The sequence below is a fragment of the Acanthochromis polyacanthus genome, chromosome 10, assembly GCF_021347895.1.
Source record: "Acanthochromis polyacanthus isolate Apoly-LR-REF ecotype Palm Island chromosome 10, KAUST_Apoly_ChrSc, whole genome shotgun sequence".
In the NCBI taxonomy this organism is placed as follows: domain Eukaryota; kingdom Metazoa; phylum Chordata; class Actinopteri; family Pomacentridae; genus Acanthochromis; species Acanthochromis polyacanthus.
The window spans coordinates 24,127,295-24,148,987 of record NC_067122.1 but is presented as its reverse complement, the minus strand read 5'-3'; the positions used below and the strand labels follow the sequence as shown (position 1 = coordinate 24,148,987).

The following is a 21,693-nucleotide window of genomic DNA, read 5'->3' as shown; positions in this document are numbered from 1 at the left end:
GAGGAATCAACCTCAGGACTCAGAGGAATGGGTCCGCAGCGTCTGTCCTTGAATATCTTGTTCTATCAGCTGGAGAGCAGCTCAGATTAAAGAGGAATGCTGCTTCTGCTGGTGCTCTGTGTGGGGAGGCCTCTGCAGTAAAGTCCAAATAAATAAGGAGTCCAGTGCCTCACTCATCATTGGCATGGAGCTCCGAGGCCCCGTGGGCATTTCGATGTCTGGTCACTCAGTTTCTCATCATGCTAAAGCAACACGCCAAATATGACGAAGGGCCGAGAGATAAGCTCTTTCAACACCAGGAATCTGCAGCAGAAGCCAAATATGTGTCAAAGTTGGTGTTAGATGGTTGATGAAAACCATCTGTGGTATTTTTGTTTTCATATTTCTGACCCCTCCATGTTTTTGCTCTACCCAGTTTCAAGCCATGCTGGTTGCATTGGCTTTGTAAATGATTGGTTGGCCCAGCAACATATGGAAATAGCTCAGTAATTATCTGCCTGCAATTAATGCTTGAACAGACACTACTTTTCCACTTCTTTTGGCTGTCACTGAACTTTTCCTCTACACTTTTCACTTTAATTTAAATGTTTTGACAGCATTTGGATCAGTTGCCACATTACTCATGGTCCAGAGAAAATGAATCATAAGAACTTTATTGATCATCTGATTTTTATCCAGCGCCACTCTGAAGTTGACATTTGTGCTTTGTATTTTGTGAAATGTCTCCCCAACAATCAGATAGATTGAATTTAGGTGAAGACATTCACCTTTCCTTTTGGAAATCCAGTACCAACGTTAGTGCAACCATAACTTTTCATCCAGTCACATACTAAGGTTCAAATATTGAAAATACTATATGCTAAACTCTAAATACTTTTTTCACTATAATCAACTTGAAAAACTAAAATGTCTTTAATAGTTCCGACTGGATATTTTTAAGTCCTGAAAAACTAAACATTAAAATGTTAAACAAATGTGGCATTCATTATACCTGCTGACTTCTTGCATGTAAGTACAACCTAACAATAGAAGGGACTTTTGTGAGGCTGTTTTTGGTTGGTATTGGTTAATACTGGTTCCAGGAAATAGACATGACTAAAACGTCTGCCATCCCAGCTTTGGTCAGTTACCTTTGTAGCAGAGTGCCATACAATTGGAAGCAACTAAATACTATTGTAAATAACCTAGTTACATTTCTTTATTTGCCAAAGATAATTGCAGTATTTTATTTTGGAATTTTACCTTTATTTACAATCGCTAAATGTAACTTCCGGTTCCTGCTTCTACTTTGAAATAATTACTTCCTGTTGCAGCTGAGCGCGAATTAGCTTATCAGCAACGATAAGACGGAAAAGGATAAGGACACGGAGAGACATTGGCACATAAATATGTATTTTGCGCTTAGCAGCCCCTTTGAAAGAGGCACAAGGTATGTATTTGTGTGTAAAGAAGAGCAATTTGGAGTGTTACATGGAACTGAATGTTGTGTACATTTGTTGAGTTTTATCACTAAAGCTAAGGTTCATCTAATGGTTGTAAGAGTTAGCATTTATAGCTTACACCTTGCTTTGTGTTTTCTAGCTCTTACGGTTTTAGAGTTTACTCCCAATAAATCCAAAAGACTCATCAGTAAGTGTCATCCTTCAATTAAGGAGGTATGCTACAACTATTACAAACTGACTTGGTAACTGTGTGACAGTTCTAACTTGCGTCAAGTAAACAGCAACTTCCCGAAGAATGAAGAAGAGTGAAGCGAGTGCATAAGTGTTAAAAACTCCTCAAATGAAGCTGACTCCAAATATGAGGCATTCCCCATAGACCCCCAAGTTAAAATGTCCATCTTTACAGCAGAAATAAACATGCTTGCATACTCATACAAAATAGTGTTGGTCTCTAAAACAAATTGCCACATTTACGTGGGTGAATTTGTATTGGACTTTTTAAAAGAAAATCATATTAATACCTAACGTTATGCATAATTAAGAGTGTCTGTGTTGTCATAGAACCGTGCATAGTCCAGTGAACTTTGCATGGCCCAGCTCAGCCCCAACTCTTGGATTATTTTTCGTTTAGCAGGGAGTCAGGAAGAGTTAGGCACTGCCAAGATAGCGATGACTGGAGCCACCGCAACGAGGGTACGTTCCAATATATATACTGCCATAATGTGTAATATGCCAGAAAATGATTTATTAAGTCCCATGAATACAAAGTATGTCAAATGTAGTGTGCCAAAAATACCACAATGTGCTATTGCATCCACTTAGAATTTGCATTATGTAAGTCAGCATGCTTTTCTGGCTGTTCTGACCCACAATCCTCAGGGCAGATACATCAAAGTGTCTCACATGAGAGCAAACAAACTTGTGCCACAGACAGTTAAGGAAAGAATAATGTTGTGATAAAGTAGTATCTCCCAACTGTACACATACTGGATGAAGCAGCACGTGCTGAAAGGAAAAAGACCCAGTGTGCATTGTGAAATGCTGCCTGCCTTTTAAAACCAGCTTTTCAGGAAACCTTTTGTGGGTAACATCACACAGGGTTCATTCATCTTTGTGTACAGCCAGTGTTGGGAATGGCGCCTTTTCTCTGACGCTAGTATCGCCCCCTTTAACCAAAATAACTTCCTGTGGGCGTTTTGCATAATTGGCCACCAGTCTCTGACATCACCTTGCTGAAATTTTTGACCAGTCATTCAGGCAAAACTCTTCTTTTGGAAGATGTCTGAGGGTTTTGTACTATCTGTTTCAAATCCTCCCCGCAACATTTGAGTGCTACAACCTCATACAATCCTGTATGCTTAACTCTTCTGATGCTCATATCACGTATCGTATGTGCTCGCTGCCCCTGACATTTCCTGTAAAACTGTAGCCTGTACGCTAAAGAATACCAAACAGGCCGATTATGCCCTGCTGTTTGGTCTAGACAATGTTTGGTTCATGCCAGTCTTTTGAATTTTGACTCAAGGGTTATTTCACATTTCCTCTTCTCTAATGATGCAACAAAGTGTCCATAAAGCTGTCAGATGTCAGTTTATGAAATTGCAGAAGTGACACAATTATCACAGTAGGGTAAGTAGAAACTCCAGCTCACTCATCCAGAGGGTGATTCAGAGGTCCAGACCCAGCATACGTTTTGTTATAAAATAACTCTCAAATGTCCCGACACATCCAGCCAAAATTCATTGCCGTTAACTGGCCATATAAGTTGTTGCTTTTGGATTTCACATTTGAAATGACAGAAATAGTTAACTCAAGTGAAAAAAAGAGAGAAAACTTTGATTTTTTTGTGCAGGTCACAGTTTGAAGTGGATGTAGGATTCCAGAAGAGGTCCTACATCTGATGATATTGTCGCTCTCTAAACGTCCTGTCATTGCTTGACCCGCCACAACAGAGGACACAAAAGTGTTTGTGCAGTTATTGCCTCTGATTGCAGCACATGACTTCCCATTCCTTACAGAATCAATGGGACTGCTGTTCTTCTGCTGCGAAACTTCCGACTGGCCTGTGCGAGTTCCACAAAGACAGTGATTAACACGTTTTAAAGTCCATTCAGAACTGTGCCTTCATGGTCATTTTCAGCGTCCCCACTGTGCAAATGAAATGTTAGTCACAGCAGGCTCCTGTTTTGTTCTACTTTGCCATTTTAAAACCCTCTCCCACACTTGGAATAATTACCATGCAGAGGAGGCTTAACCTATTGATTTTCTTCTTGTCTTTCACGCTCTCTCTGGTCCTTTCAATCACGCTCACACCGGACGAGTTTCACATTGCAGTGAGCACAAAGACAGTATTTTAGTGATGTTTTCCTCGCCGGGTACTTGAACTCTTACTCCCGAGTGTATAAAACCGCACATGAATAGGTATGAGTGTGCACAATTGTACGTATAATTGCTGTTACCAAGCAGGTGAAATAAATTACATGTTCTTGTTAGCAGGAGATTAAAAAGGATCACGAGGACTCCTGCACGTTTTTCTGCTCAGTTTAAATCTTGGCAAGGAACTCGGAGATGGATTTTATTTGACAGAGACGGGATGATCTCCAAATTAGTGTGTCCAGGATAATTAGAGGGGTTTAATTCACAGCTACAAATGTGTTGACTTTACCGATTTTCACTCATTGTTAATGCAAAGCTAACTGCATACATACAGCTCCCGTGGCAACGAATAAAAAGACATTTAATATAGGAATGTTTGACACTGTAGAGAGACTGCTTGGTGACATCTTATTGTCTGATCACTCTTGAGGTAGAAACTAGATCCTGGGACACTGTGGTAATACAGTTACTACAACACCCTAAAGTGCCCCTGTTGCTTAGAAACAAGCATCATTTAGAGCACTTATCAGTTTAACTAGAGCCACCATTATTACTTTCATTTCGCTGCTCGGTCTCAGGCAGCTGTGTGTGTTCAGAGTGGTGACTTGGAAGTCCCTGTGGCGTGTATCACCGCTCACTCGCACCTCTTAGCGCACTTTGGAGGTCACTTGAGGTTCATGGGAACGAGGCCATTGGCAAAGCCTGAGGAAATTGCCAGCTTCCCTCCCTTTAGGCATTCGACACCATAATTTCTGACCCAGCACTCCCTACTTTGCCCTTGTTTTCTGCAGCGTCTTAAGCTGCCGCAGTGATTTAGCTCTCTGGGAGATCTGACGCAGCAGCAGAGAGTTGTTTACGGCTTGAATCACCAGGAATTAGGTAACGAGCATAGTAATGGGGCTCCTCAAAGTTTGGCCTCTGAACAGCCGCAGCGTGAGTTTTAGGAGCGTGCAGGCCAACACAGCAGGCCGGGATTGTGCTAATCTTTGGCACTTGGCTGTAAAAAGATATTTTAGATGTTTCCCAATAGAAACACCGTTGCCAGGAGCCAGGACGGAGCTTTTACCAGAATCTTCTTGGTTCCCTTCTCGGCAGGGGAAGCCATTTCTCAGTGATAAAAATGATGACTTGGGGGGAAAAAAAAAACAAAAACAAAAAAAGACTAACTGCCACAGAGGAAGAGCTGGAGCTGTCCGGTGTGCCTGTGTGACAGGTACAGGAAGGTTTAGTCAGGGACAGCGGTTTTAAACATAGGAAGCCGGCCCAGATGGCTTGTCGCCGCATCCTTAAATTTGCACCCCTCCTCCGACAGGATGTTGGAAAGGCTTGTCTCCCCCAATAGTGGAGAGAACAGGAACGTAGTGGATGTCATCCACCTCCGTAGTAACAATGAAATCAAAGCCAGGGCTGCCAGTCAGTCCGTCGCCTGGCTTTGGCCGTCCTTGTATCCAAATGACAGAGGAAGCGGACTTTATTTCTTTCAGAGAGGGAGAGAGGGAGTATGTTGTAGCCTGAGGCTGGCTGACTCCACATCCAAAGAGCAGGTCTGCTCTGTGGCCTCTTTGGCCTCCCATCCCTCTCCAGATATACAGGGCTATTTCAGAGAGCTCTACCTTTGGCTCTTTGCCAGACACTGTGTCATTGAAATAACTGTGTAGCTGTTGCTGCCACTGACTCTTTGCTCTTTAACCCTCCCAAGAAAGTCCAGTTATTACATTTGCTCTTTCATTTAACCCTCTGTGATTTTTCTTTGAAGGAAAGTCAGAGCGGTATAAAAATTCAAGTGACTTTCCAGGCATTTTGCTCATTCACACTGCATGTAACTGCACAGCAACAGCACCAGTGCCTCATCACAATTATTGTACCTGTGCGACGCAAGTCTTTTTTTCTGAACGGCTCCCCCGTCGCATCCATTGTGCCAAACTGAGACTCTGAGAAAAGCTTTATTTGTTTACACAAAGTTCCTCTTTTCCTGTTCCTGTCATGTGACTGATCAGAGACAAAACTACAGAGGAGCGCGGAAAACACTGACGGCAAAATCGTCTTTATCGTCCATGAAAAAGGGAAATGGGAGAAGCGCGAACATGATAAAGAAAACAGGAAATTTGCTCGCGATGAAAAACACTGCTCTGTTTTTCACACGCTTTCATGTGGCCCTGTGTCGCTGGCATGTGGAGAGAGAAGCTCTCATCTCCACGCTTACCTTTAATGCGCACAACTCCTGCCTGCCTTGCATCCCTAGTCTTGTCAAAGAAGCTTTGCATTTTTTACTGGCTTAGAGTTCCTTATGGATGTCGGCTCCTTCCCCTCTGTGTGTGCGATTTATCTCATCAGCAGGTGTCATTCATAGGCTTGGAAGTCCAGTTCAGTGCCTAGATGTGACAAAACCACCAGAATAAGCAATGAAGAGAGCTCTGCAAAGAATAATGTGATACGCAGAGGCATTTAAATGGGTTAAAGGTCTGATGTATTGTTGTCACTGACTTGAGCAATTTTCTTATTCATTTTTTCACAGCTCCTCACATAACAAACACAACTGAACGCCAGATTTAGTTCGACTTTTATTATTTCTGGAATCTTGTTTACAGCGACGAAAAGATAAACCCACACTTTCTGTTCTGGTCCAACCATCAGTAGGGCCAGGACGAGTGGAAGCACATGATTTGAAATACACATCTGTTTCATTATTGCATTTATTCTGTGATTTAGAAACTGTGCGCTGCAGAAGGTTTTTTTATCACTGTAGGAATTTCATCTTTGCATATTTTATAAGATGCAACGCAGAATCAGACAGAAGATATGAGGGCAGAGGAAGATAGTGTGACAGAAGACAAATCTTCCTGGGTGGATGTGAGAAGGAGGAAATTACAGTTTAATGATTTACATCTTTGAACTTCTACTGCAAACCAGTAAGCACGATAGGAAACCTTCATCAGCTTCACTGTATACCCACACCTGTACAAAATAAAATGCTTTCCAGCGTTATTGATTTCACATTTTTCTTATATGTCACAGAGCTACACCTGGCGGCAACAGTCTTCTGCATCTTTTGTTTTTCTGACCCTGTTAACCCCAAAGTTCTGTCAGCTTTTGATTTATAGTGAATCTTTTGCTGACTAGTAGGTTTCTTCTGGCTTGACTTGACAGTAACAAGTAACAAAAGACAGTAGTTCTTTACTTCTTGAGAAATGCCTTGTCTAAAGTTATTTATATCCCTTGAAACTATTGCAAATTTCAAGAAAATGCAGCCTTTTTGAGATTCCAAATGGTCTTTGTAATTACCATAAATTGGCTATAAATTGAGAACAGCTGATGCAGCACTTCTCTAGTCAGGGAGCTTAGTGAGCTGCTATTAGAGCCCATCACTGAGAGAAAGTTACAAACTGTAGCTGCTCGCAAGACAGGGAAAGGCTAAAAAGCCTCGTTCAAGTGTTTTCAAGTACCAGCATAGCAGAATAAAAAAGTACAAGGAGCTCCACACTGTGCAAAATTTCAAAGGTCGCATAAGAAGCCAAAGTCGTCCTCTCTGCTGGCTATAATGATAGTACAAAAGGCTAAGACGAGTCCAAGGTCCACCAACGAGGTCATCCTGATGAATTGGAGCAATTCTTGTAAAAAGCATCATAAATCACAAACTCCAGCAAACACTCGATTGAACTAAAGTTTCCATGGACACCGATCAAGGCTCACAAAAGCTCACCTGGGCAAAAAAGAAAGTCTGTGGAGATCAATTCTGTGGATGGATGAAATTAATACAGAGCTGTTTGGATGCATGGATGCCGTTTTTGTTCGCTGAAAAAAGGAGAAACACTCAAACCTGAGAGTGGCATTTCTACGTTTCAAATCTGATGGGGAGATTGTGATGTTCTGAGGATGTTTTTCAGCCGATGGGTCGGACAGCCTCGTGGAAGCAAACAGTAAACATGGTGAGAAAAGAGGATGAGATTAGGATGCTGGGAAAAAACATCAGGCTGTGTGCAGAGAAATTTGTCCTTGGACCTTCTGACAATGCAATGATCTGAAACAAACAGCCCAAGTGGGAAAGAAATGGTCAAAATATTGGCATTTTAGACTTGAATCCTATTGAGAATCAAGGAACTGAAGACCAGAGAAATGAGAAAAAAAAACCTGGAGATCCCAGTGGAGAAAGACTGTTAGCAATTTTAGGAAACATTTGATTGCTGTGGTGGCAAATAAAGGCTTTTTATTCATCACTAAGACAGAGTATATATCATTTTGGACATGGCTTTATAATGAAAAATACTTCAAAGGTATCATTAACATCTCAAACATAATGTCTTACTGTCTTTTCTGACTTAGTTCCAGCCAGAAGAAAAAGTCAAATAAAGACTCGCTTGGGTACACTGGAAAAAAATGTTCCTCACAAAACAAAGAAACAAAATCTTATTTCAAAGAACTTTTACCTTGAAATAAGTGAAAAAATCTGCCAATAGAACAAGTGAAAAATGGCTTGGTAAGATTTCTTGAAATAAGATATGATATTTAGAATATTGAGATTTTAAAATTAGCTGGGAAAACTTACTTTAAGCTGTATTTTACCAGGACTGTCATGCTTAAATGTCTTAAAATAACATGGTAAAAAAAAAAGCAACTTTTCACTCAAAAATAGATTTTCGCTTTCATGTAACCTCTTAATTTGACATGTATTAACCCTTCTGTTGTCTTCATTTATTGGCACCAAAAATATTGTTTCCTTGTCTGAAAAAAAAATCCACAAAGAATCAACAAAAAATTCCCCAAATTTCTGAAAATTTGCAACAACCTCAGGAAGAAAACTCCAATAATTCCTTAAAAGTTTCCCTCAAAAGTTCTATTTTTAATACATCCTCCAAATTTGTCAAGAAAATTCTTGTAAATATTTTCAAAAAATGAGTAAAATTCTTCCATAAAAAATTCTAGAAATATCTAAAGTGATTACATACATATTAGTAAAACTTCTAATATTCTCTTAAGAACATTCACAAAAAAAAATCAACCAAAATCCAGCGAAATTCACTGGATTTTGGTTGATTTTTTTTGTGAATGTTCTGAAGAAACATTTTTAGCATTTCTTTTTTTCCACCAAAAATTGTTCAAAGATTTCCCAAAAATGTTGAAAATATGGACATCAGAAGTTTCACTGTGAAAATATATATTTTTTCCCCACATTTTCAAACTTTAAAATGGATCAATTTGACCCGCAGGATGACGCAAAGGTTAAACTTATTTCAAATTTTCTTGTAAAATTCAACTCAAAACAAGATAATTTCAAGATTGTTTGACTTAACAAGATATTTAAGATGCATTGTCTCAAAACAAGTCCTTCCATCTTGCTGAAATGTCACTTGTTAAGTGAATTTGTCTTAACTCAAGTGGGATGAGACATGTGACTAAAAATAAAACAAATAGACTTGGTAAGATTGTGAGTTTTTGCTGTAGACTGCAGTAAATAAGGGAGCTGCTGAAGATGCTCCTCCGGCGTGCTGTTTACACATTTCAACTGACAAGTTAGAAGTCGCACATCTTTCCTCGCTGTCGGCTCAGGTACGCCAGGCTGACGCATCAAAGTGCTGCCTTGATGCTCAGGCTGTGCGAGCAGTCACAGTCGTCCTTGAAGAGTTCTGACTTCTGGTTCTTAGCTCAGATACATACAGTCCGTCTGGCACTTCCATCACTGCAGAGGCATGCGGGCCGGACAGAGCAGCTGTGTGAACTCATGTGTCGAATGCAACCAACTCTGTGTGATCTCTGGCACATTGTTGGCATATTTGAGACCTAAACCAAACTGTTTTTGTCGCCTTATCTAAATTACATTTCACCTACGAAAGCACTTATCAGCTCCTCTCTTTAGTTGGTGCTTTAAACAAATGTTTTGTGGTTGTTGTTTGCTGGGCAGACAGCTGGCTCCAGGGCCGGGTACATGCATTACTCCCACAGTGAGAAAAGAGTTCACAAGATAATCACGTTTCTCAAGAGCAACGTCGCGTTTTTCTTTTCTTTTCAAGGACACATTCAGTTAATTGTCTCTCTGATACAACAGCGTGTCAAATGACTTGCAGTGAAGAGCTCCTTTTTCAATTTTTGACAGTCCCTGGTGATCGCTGTTTTAAATCGCAAAGTTTATAAAGTCGTTGGAGTCAGTGTCGTTTCAAGTGCTTCAAGTGCAGAAAATTAGACAGAATTGATACTTTCTTGGCAAAGACTGCTCAGGCAACATTTATCTGTCTGAAGTATTTAGCACATCTCAGCTTGGGTGTTTATACCGTGTGTAATCACGGGATAACAGAAGGAGTAAGTCAACTTGGAATTATTGTGCGCTTTATCTTTCTAGGTTACACTGTGATGCTGCTTTTTGTTGGTGGAGTAATCGCCCAAAGCTGCTGCTTATCTCTGCACCAGCAGCTGGAATGCATGGGAAAACAGGGGAACCAGGCTCAAATATTTTTCTGGCTCACTGCCCGTGTTCGCATTCGCCAATCACCGTCCATTTGGATTTTTTTTTTTTAGGCCAAGGAGTCACTCTGAATAGATAAATGTTGCTATTGGCTACAGTACACTGTCTACAAAAAATGTTGCATGCTTTATTATATTTTCAACGTATCATTAACTTCACATACAACCTGCATTACTGATATCCATTCTGCAAACCATATTGTTGGAGTCTATTTTTCTGAACTTCCAGGCAGCCATTAACTTTAATTAAATCCTCTTAAGTTTGGAAATACATGAGTTGAATTAGTGTAATCTATGAACGCAGTTTTATTACTCTATCGTAATGCAATCAATTTTGCAAACAACAGGGGAGCCAAGAGGAGTTTGGCTTCTCTTAATTAGACATGAAAATATAATTTGTGGATATGTATGAGGGGGGAGGATATACTAGTCTTGCCATGCATTTGTATTTTTCTGTCTTCAACACGCTGGATCGTGTCCAAAATTAAGTTATCATTGATGTTGGATTCATGCATGAGGCTGTCGTATTAATTCATAATAATATCACTGGCGTAATGCTATCCTGGCTGTCATTATCAAAGCAGTGCGGATAATAGAAAATTAACAAACAAAACTCAAAGATAGGAAAAATAACCTGACGCCACCCATTGTAAAACAGAACAAAAGAACAAATCTGAGAATCTGTGGCGACAGTGGGCTGCAGCGGCTCCTCTTCATCTTTTTAATATTCTTATCAGCAGGATTAATGGAAATAAAAGATGAATCCAGTGTCATCAAAATTTCATCAGATGTTTCTGACTGTAAAAAAGTCAAAACTTCCCCAAAAGCCATGCTCTACACTGTAGAAAATGAACAGATTTTAACAATAATTTTTGAAGCATGTTATTTTACAGACTTTCCTTGTTTTGTTAAATTATAGATGATACCTAGGAAAATTACAGGCAAATAATTTTTTAATTCAAATTTGAATTTTTACCACTAAACAGGAACAACTGTAAACAATGACCTCAATTAAAATCTACATTTTTATAAATGGCAATTATTGTTTTTTAACCTTTGACCATAAAATTAAATGTTAAAATGTTATTTCAATCTGACAGATTTTCCCTGTTTGTTAAATTATGAATTATATCTTGTAAAGCCTCAGAATAAAAATAATAACTCACATTTTAGGCATGAAAAACAGGCCCAAACTGCATATTATGCCCATATGTAAAATCTGTATTTTTTTAAAAAAATAAATGATAATTCATTCTTTTCAGTGTTTGACTTTAAAATAACTTTAAAAATTTTTAGTGAAGGAGGTGGAGCCTCGGTGGAGTTATGTGACGATCGGCATACATTTGTCTGTTTGTCTGTCAGTCTGTCTGTGCACAACATTACTGAAGAACGGACTAACGGATTTGGATAAATTTTTTAGGGAAGGTCAGAAATGACACAAGGAGCGAGTGATTAGATTTTGGCAGTGATGCGGCTTATAGTATGGATCCATAGAACTGATTAAATTATGGGGGTGTTTCCGAGTCCCATCAATTCCCGTAGCCGGATACATCTTTAGGTGATACTATTAAGTATCTGTACATAACGTACACATGCATAACACACGCCTGTATTCAGCTCAAGGTCATTTTGTTTGTGGCTACATCTATATTAAATGATTTCTGTTGATCAATAACTAATAAATGCTGCATTCTGACAATGTCATATGGGGGAATGAACAACATTGGCTGAGCACTGCGCTCTCTGGGCACTTTTTTAGTTTATCTGTATTTTAACTTGCTAAAATATACATTTTTTTTTACAGATATTTACTGTTATTGTCACAGTTTTTGAATTTCCCAGTATTCCACCCTTGTTAGCAAATTTTTACTTTTTTTAACAGATTTGTTTTACAGTGTTGTTCTCAGGGCATAATTATTAATTAAAAAGCTAAATCGATTAAACTAACTAAAAAAAATCATTAACTCCATTAAATAGCTCAGAAATGAATGGAAATTATGGCTGCTGGTAATATTGGAAAAATATGTTACACAAAAGCAGTTTCAGAAATGGTCTTCCGTAATGTAAACATAAATTATAACTCAAGCCTTGCCACTTATAGAGTAAACAAAAGAAAATTAAGTCAAAAATTGAAGTCAAACAGTCATTTTTCTTGTCGAAGCACCCATGCGTACAGTCAGGCAGCAGCTCAGCTCAGTCACTGCCCACCAACATGATTGTGTTTGCTTACTGTCCTCCAGCCCAAACTGCTGCTCAGGAACAAAGCCTGCACAATATACGGCGGCTGTTAACCTTTTTGTACTTCAGGATTTAATGCATATTAAAATAAATGAGCTTGCTGAGTGACAACAGTCACGGCAAGCTGTCATGAAAAGCTGCGTGAAAGGTCACAGCAGGAAAATGTGTTTATCATCACGACAAGATACGCTATCAGCCGCGGACTTCTGAGAATGGATGTGTTTTCTTTGGCTTCACGAGACCTTCACTGGAGCAAAGGCTGCTTTTAGTTGTGTTTCACAGAATGTAAACAATTACTAATGGGATTATAGATTTTCTTCAACATTGTGACTGGCTGACAGGCCTCCCTATCTGGTGGTGGGTTATACAGTGTGGTCCGTGCATTATGCAGCGCACATTTCCATTACTGTGAAACAGAGGGTGAAAGGACTCCTGGAACATCATGCATGAGAGTCACCTACAGTATATAACACATAAAGAAATGTCCACTTCCCACCAATCTCATCAGTCTGAAGTGTCCAAAATGCAGAGAGGCGGTTGACTGTTTTGCCACCCAGCACTCTGTAAGTTATGACTTTATTGCACTTCCTTCAGCAGTGATGAGGGAACCACTTAGGATGACAAGTGATCTATAAGAGACAGAAAGTCTTGACTTGAAGTAATGAGAAGCCCGTTATCCTCAAACTCACCTCGGAAATAGACCGTGTCAGAAGTGCTGAGCTCATATTTGCCATAAAATTCTACCATTTTGAATGATCTGTGTTTTGCTTCACGTCAAAGCTCTTTTAGTTTGACTCCATGTGGGCGTAATGCCGACGCTGCCTTTTGGTTTGGAGACACTCTAGCTGTAGTGTGATAGACACATCCACTGTATGTTGGAGCATTTTCAATCCAAATAGCCGTCTTCCTTGTATGTTTCTTGTCCCGGTTTGGCTCCCTAAGATACACCTCTAACATCTTGGTGTTTTATCTTTCAGAGCATGCCAGTCAGTCATGACATTTCAAAGAGATTTACAATTTGCATCCTGTCTGTCAGTGTGCGATCTCTCTGCTGATTGCAGGGGAAGCATCCATCACTGAGACTAAGCCACAATGGGGATTTGCTCATCAGTCAGTCTGCACATTGAGCAGAAGGCAAAACTCGTGGCTCTGCTCATCAGCCTGTGCACAGTTTTTCATATATTTTCCCTTGATGTCCTTCATTTTTCTTCATTTGCTGCTGAATCTCTTTTGTATTTAAACATGTAGTGATTTCTTTGGCTTGTTTTACACTAGATCCATTATCCTGGGAATATGCTTTAAATCACAGCATGCACATTTTTTTTATATCATACAGTTTCTTTCAAATTTTCCTGGTGACAACAGTTAGTGTTTGATGTAAAACCCATCAGAACAGAACTGCATGAAGTCAAATCTATGTGGGTGGCACTCTGCTTGCTGTCTGTGACTTTGTCTCAATTGATGTTATCACAGTTGGAGGGCTCCACATGGCGCAAATAAAGCAAAAAGTGCTTCGATCAAAACAATAAAACAAATCATTTGTCCACACTCTCACATATATTTGTGACTCTCCCGCATGATATCATTTGTGTTTTGACTTGTTTGTTTTCGTGTCAAAATATTGCTCCCAGAGATACTCATTCATAGAAAAGTTTTTCTAATCTGCTACAACGTTGTTTTAATCGTTTCCTATTTACATAACCAGCAAATACAGAGCTGCATTTATGTGGAGATGTAATTCTGTCTTCCCATCTCATATAAGTATAACATTCAGTCTACTTTCAGCTACGGTTTGATTTCCACCACTTCCTGAGCTTCATATCTGGCTCTTCAGCAGCTACACGATGTTCACCTGCTCTTTGTGACCCGTCTACTGTTTGGTTCTGAGCAGGTGGCAAATAGTGAATTTATTTAAGCTTATATCAATAAAAAAAAAACTGCGTAAACTACAACCTGAAGCAGCCGCTAGCTAATGAGAGCCCTCTTAGTGAACCAATTCATTCAAATTGCAAGTCAGAAAACCAAAACAATCAACCTGAAATCTAAAATGCTCCATAGAGCTAAAAGACATTCACTCCTATAACAGTACATATTCTAGTAATACACATCATTTAATCTTTAGTCAATTGAAAAGTACTGATTAGTGCAGCTTTAAAGTTGTCAAAACTGGAAAGTTGATCTCTCAACCTCCAGTTTTTGAGACACACTAGAAAATGAGAATTGTTGGAGCAACTTAAATGAATTGCTTCAATTAAATGAAGTTATCAAGAAATAATAATGCCAGTGTTTCCAGCTAGATCTACTTGAATCATCTGATTATTTTCCAACTTAATTTTTAGCTGTTTCAAAACGTTGTAAAATGTCAAACTTGATGTTGTAATCTCTTTGCTTTTCTTTACTCTTTAGAAAGAGTTGAATTTGAAGAAACTTGGACATCACGATATCGTATGCTCAATGCTAAAGGAGCAGTAAAGCTCATTTTCACACTTATGCTGAAATTCAAGTATCTGTTTAAAGGGACATTTCACGCTGATGGAATCCACATATGCAAACTGCATTCACCAATGAAGAAAGACAAGTGAATTTCTTTCAAAAGTGTTCTTCAGCTAAACCTCGAATACGCCTTTTACTTTTCAGTACAGTTGAATCTAACACTGTGAGATCCAACATGGGAGGATTTGCCATATGCTCTGCATCAAACTCTGCTGGGCAACAGGAGATGCTGAGATCTTAATGGGAAGGTGTGGGAGGTCTGGAGCTCATCTATCTGCTCCCCTTGAAGACTGGGCCAGGACTCAAGGAGATGATCGCTCTTGTTTGCCTCCTTCAGTGTCAACGAAGGAAATATGCTCTTCCTAAAATAGTAAAAATCCATCCTGACAGGAATTTCCTTTCACACTTTCCCCTTTGCCTGTAGCTCTTGGGGGGCCCATGTTGGCCCCCGTTGCATGTTTCTTTTGACACAGTTTGGCGTCTCGGCATTTGGAGGTGTGAGGGAGACTGGACAAATCTGTGCTGTGCTGCAGAGGGGTGGTGATGGGACTGAAGCTGGCGGCAGGTTCACATCAGAGCCGAGACAATATGTTGGGGGGAACTTTGCTGGTCCTCTGAGGAAGAGTTAAAGATCTCTGAAGGAGCAGGGAAGGAATACCTTGCTGGGAGCCAAGCTGGAAGTGATTTCATGGTCTGTCACCACTTCCCACTTTGGCCTTCAACATGTTTGTTTTCTGCAATATTAGCTCTCACACTTTAAATTCAGTTGTGTGTTTTCCTAAGGGCTCTGCATGCGTTTAAATGCAGAATACAGGTTAATTTAAGACCAAAAAATGGGAATTTAATTTTCGTTGATGCATGATGACTCCGACTTTTCATATCACCTCTCTACAGTCGCCCAGAAGGGACAAACCAAACACTGGCTCTAGAGAGGGACTTTGGCATTTTTACAGTGAAGCCGTCATAGATTCTTTTACATGCTGCAAAGGTCTGCAACCTCCTTTAGATGCCACGAAATCCTAAATCTTACACGTGTGTTCCTTTAATATCTGCACAAAGACAGAAGCAGATATTTGACGAACACGGATATTTAAAAGTAAGAGGGCAAGAGTAAGTGCATACTGTATGTGTCAACACTTTAGGAAAGATGACATTGACACCACTCTCACATCCGTAACGTAAAAATGAAGCTAAACAGCTGTGTGTCTTGACATAAAGACTGCAATCAAAATCCACATCAAATGTAAAGATCACTGCAAATACGACAAAACACAACTAAATCCAGAAACCCTGCAAATGGCTGCGACTACAATGGAGTCGAGCTTTAAAGCAGCTGTTTCCAGAGGGCACTAAAAGGAGATGAGCACACCTGGACACAGTTCAGACACATCTTGTTTTGCTTGTGATTGCCGTTGCCATGGTTTGTAACCCATGAGATTATAGGAGATCGGTCTTAATGAGCGGTGGTGGAAAAATCATCAGAAGATGTTGTTGCAGATACCTCCTGCATTGTTTCAGTGCTCACATGGTCACTATTGTCTACTGGTTGTAGTTTTATATTTAGAGATGAAAGGAGTTCTGATTTTCTCACCATCAAATCCTTTCTTTTTGTAAAGGTTTCTAATAACTTTGCAAACTTTTACTTCAGGACTGATCCATAAAAGTTGAGGGTATCTTTGAGGGGTTTTTTGTTAGTTTTTTTTTGCTGTCTTGGAAGGGACCTGGTCTGATCAGTCTCCCTCCACTGGGATCAGCCTTTGCTGTAAACCTGATTAACAAAATATTTACACGAGAATAACTTTGCTCCATTGTGCTCCCTGGGCAGCAGGATGTGTTGAAGGACTGGAGCTTGTGTACAAAATTTGCAGCTGTCCAGAGCTCTGGGTTTTGACTGGCAGCAGGTCATGACTGTGAAACGTTCTTACCGCTTTCTCCCGCTGATGTTTGGTCTGCTGTCTGAGTTGCACACATTTTGAGATGCATGAGTCAGTTATTTAAAAATGTGCACACGCTGCTCTTTTGTGCTGCAGTGTATGAAATTTGCTTAACCCTCCGAACTCGCTGTTTTGTGTTCCTCTCTCATTTTCACCCACTGTGGCCTCATTTTTCACAGCAATATAAAATCTTACACCTCTGTGGAAGCAGCACGACCATGACTGGAAGTGGAAACAGCTCCAGAGTATTTTCTGTGCAGTATGACACCATTTTTATGCCATAAATGATCTTTAAAAAAAAAAGCTAAGAATTTCTGTCATTGGACAGTTTACAAAAATGTTAAAAACATGAAATCAACATGTATGACATCTTCTCACTAGTGTTACCAATACTTTAAAAAAACAACAGTGAATCTACATACTACAGATGTTTACATACTTCAGTTTTAGGGGTGTAACGAAATGGTCAACTCACGAAAGGATACGAAATACGAAACAGGGCTCACGATACGAAATACTCACGATTCGAAATAAAGAGTAAAGAAAATCCCCAACAGTAGGAAGTTATGCAAAAATCTCATTTTCTTTATTTTCTACCTTATGCAGACATACAAACAATAATGCTGCATCAGTACAAAATAAATGCTCTTTGAAAAAAAACAAAATTGTAGTTTTTTTCCCCCTTATTGAGACTACAGTGCAAATACAAACATAAAATCTCAATAAAACGTGCTTTGTTGTTGTAACAATCAGGATAACTACATTCTTGAATGAAAAAGAAAACAAATAGCAGTCCTCGGAGCTGCAGTCTAGACCTAGAAATGTCTGAACTGTGAACTAGTTGTACTCGCCACAGTATACGGCGAACTGTAGCGGCATATTTTGCACGCGGTTTATGTTTTATCCGCAATCTTCTCACCGTTCTCTCGTCGTTTACATAGGAAGCCACAACCGATTTATTTGACGAAGGAGCATCAGCTAATTCCTCAATCTCATCTTTCTCCGTTTTGAAGCGAGTGTTTGGCTACGGTAGGCGAGGAGGGTCAAAAATCATCAGTCTCAGTGGTGCGTGGCGCCCCTTAGCGTTTTTTATTTCGTGTTTTTATTTTGTGCGTCTTTGAATTTTATTTCGTCATTTTTATTTTTTATACACCCCGATTCATTTTACATTTTTTTTTCTTTTTTTTTCTCATCTTCATTTTACATTATTTTTAAATATTTGTCTTCCTGTCTGCTCTGTGTAAACACTCAGAATTTTGTCATGCTACTGTTGCTCGCTGCTGACATACTAATATCTTCACAGATGCGTTGAAGAGTGCACACATTACTTTTTGACTTACAAAATTTGGTCACTGGAAATGTTTGTTTCATTTTTAATTAAAAAACACCCATATAATAAGGTGATTATGATGAAATACCACAATTTCAGGCTTGGAATTAGTAAATTTTCCTGAATTGTTACATTGTGGCTCCATCGGAAAGTTGATAATTAGTTTTTTTTCCCGTTTTTACACCTTCCAGTAGCGATTTGTCAGTTGCAAACAAAACGGCTCTTAGAGAAGGCTCTTTGAAATGAACGATTGGAGCAGAAGCACTTTTTTTTTCTCTTCAAGGCACACCTGATTGGTTAACTACATGATGTGTGGTGACATCGTGTGTTTCTATTACACTGATAGTGCAAAGGCAGAGTGTTGCAAGGTTAAAATCTCATATCTAGCAGGTTCTACAAATAACCTAAACAGGCACATTAGAACTGGACATCCATCAGTGCAGCTGGAAGAAAAACAAATAAAACTGCTACTAATGGAAGTGCCACTGTTTACTGGAACTGTTGCTGTTGCTGCTGCAGTATCGGCCCCAGACTGCAACCAAATTGGTTGCATTTGCCACCTTTAATTTGAGAGTGTGCGAATTAATATTTCAAGTGTTTGCATTGTGTGAGAGCATGATGACCACTAAGCTGTTTTTATGTCGCTCGAACTGGCACAGGCAGCTACTGTGTTTAACACAGTGGTGGAAATTAGTACTTCTATAACTGATCTAACTTCTGGATCTGCTTGTGAAACGCTTAGCATACTTACATGCACTTTTTTTTTTTGCTCATAAAAAAGATCGCATGTAGAAAATCTGACTCGGTTATATACTGGACAAATCTGACATTAGAATGCCCTAATTTACTTCTTAATATTTGGTCATAAATTAGTTTAAGCAACATAAAATCTGTGGAGGCACTTGAGAGCCACAAGTACCGGCTCTCTTAAAAGAGCTGGAACTGCCATCACTACTTTCTAGCTGTAATCAAAGAAGAAATTTAGGAGATTTTTAAAAAGCATGCCTTTCCAATTTGCTTCTGAGTTTTGGGGTTTGAACGGTTAACATAGGCGTCTAGATATTTATGATGCTGCTCTATCTGTCCTTGAAATGGCTGCAAAAAGCAGAGCTGGTAAAGTGCAAACAAATAGTACATTAGCTTCTATATACACATCACAAATACAGAGTCGGATGTGACAAATGGTTATCATTTGTTTTGCAAATGCACATAAATTGTCACCGCTACCAAATAGTCAGCCTCTGCTGTCGCTCTGTGTGCGTTTTCATCTGTAATGTTATCCAGGTGGAACATAAGTCATGGTGATACTTTTATATATGGTAGACTGTAGGTGTGGAGTCTGACTAAGCACTAATAGCACCCTGAGGAGATGGCAATGACATTCAAGACTGGTCATATTAACCGAGAACAAATCAGAGATGTGAATGCATTGGTAATGAATCAAGGGCAAATGGTCTTTGTGGCTTTCAAGGGGAAGAGGAGGCGGAGGAGGAGGCAGCGTTGCCTCAATGAGTGGGCCATGATTTCTGGGCGACCGAGTGCTTCAGCTGCAGATTGCCTTACAGCTTGTAAATGTAATAACCAACGTGTCGGATTTCGGATTCCTGATGCGTTTCGGAGATTTGACGGCCGACCAGCGGCTCTGTCAAAACCACAGAAGGTCCTGGGTGACCTGTGTAACATGAATCTAATGCAGTTGCCGTGTTTTGTTCCCTCAGGTCTGGTGATAGGCTTTTCTATGACTCCACCCATCCTCGACAGCTCCAGAGACGAACTCGTGATCCCCGTCCACAAAACGCTCACTCTTACATGCAGGTATGTGTGTGTGTGTGTGTGTGTGTGTGTGTGTGTGTGTGTGTGTGTGTGTGTAGTTCTGGACTGTGGACGAGCACATGTGCAGGACTCACTGTTTGCTCTTTTAGTCAGTCAAAAATGAACATTGATGAAAATACAAAAAACACAGAACATACAGATTTAACAAGTTTAAGATGCTAAAGTCATTCACCATAAATAAATACAGATTTTCTTTTCCCCTGGTTTTCAAATTAAGATGATGTAAATTACCGTTCATAAGTTTGGAGTCTCTTAGAAATGTCCTTATTTTTGAAAGAAAAGCATTTTTTTTTCAATGGAGATAACAGTAAATGAATCATAAATACAATCTAGACATTGTTAATGTGGTAAATGACTATTCTAGCTGGAAACAAATGATTTTTAATGGAATATCTACATAGGAGTACAGAGGAACATTTCCAGCAACCATCACATGACATCCTGTGTTCTAATGCTACATTGTGTTAGCTAATGGTGTTGAAAGGCTAATTGATGGTTAGAAAACCCTTGTACAATTATGTTAGCACATGAATAAAAGTGTGAGTTTTCATGGAAAACATGAAATTGCCTGGGTGACCACAAACTTTTGAACAGTAGTGCATGTGTAAAATATAGTAAAATAACCTTCTAAACAGGTCTGCTACAGTAAAAATATAGTAAAGCATGCAATTTTGCATTACTGAAATCCAGCATTTTATGAAATGATTGTATGATTTTTAGACATTTTAGACATTTGTGTTGCTTTAGTCTCAGTGTAGTAAAACAAAACATAGACCTACAAAAATAAATACATAAAGTAAACACATTAAAATATGGCGGAATACTGCAATATTTGACAACTCTAAAAGTCAGTTACTGGGTGTGACACAAATAGATAAAATAAGAGTTACCTTACTGACGGCACTGGTAGTAATTTAAACAAAACATTCAAAAAACATAAAAATATTCCATATGATGGATTTAAAAGACAATACAGGTAATTTAAATGTTTTGTATTTTTGTTATAGTCATCGGTAGGTAGATAATTTTCTAAAACAATGTATTTATGCTGTTATTTCAAAGATAGCAACATTCAAAATGTGTCTGTCGTTGTATTTATTTATTATGGTGATTGAATTTATTATGTTTACAAGATATTTTCTAGAAGTAAAAATGTGGAGTTCTAATTGAATTTGGTTGTGAAATCAGAGATGACAAACAGGCAAGAACCAATAATTTTACACTTCTTTATTGTCAAACTTTGTCTGGTAATTTTATAATTTTATTTTATTGCCATATATTTTACCGTATTCTTTATTTCTTTTTGTTTACAGTGTAGTTTACTTTACAATTGACATTTCATGATACTTTATGCTTCTATGAGAGAAATAGATTTCTTTTTTCACCACTTATTTAACAGATTTAGTAACAGGAAGTATAAAACTAAATAAGATGCACTGTTATTTAGTGACTCAACCAACAGGATATAAAAATAGATCCATTTTCATGCAATTTGTAATAGTTTCAGGTTTTCAAATGTTGAGATTTGTTGCTTTTCCTGACAAGCAATTTAAAAAATGCTGCTTATTTATTATATAGGTATAGTATAAAAGTA

The 21,693-nt window shown here is 38.9% G+C and overlaps 1 protein-coding gene across 1 annotated transcript in view; it reads left to right on the top strand.

Annotated features, from left to right (window-relative positions):
• flt4 (fms related receptor tyrosine kinase 4) overlaps nucleotides 1–21,693 on the top strand; it is a 69,533-nt gene that overhangs the window by 3,143 nt on the left and 44,697 nt on the right. Inside the window, exon 2 of the mRNA XM_051954781.1 lies at nucleotides 19,985–20,081. Coding sequence (XP_051810741.1) covers nucleotides 19,985–20,081 — 97 coding nt within the window. The remainder of the gene's footprint in view (nucleotides 1–19,984; nucleotides 20,082–21,693) is intronic.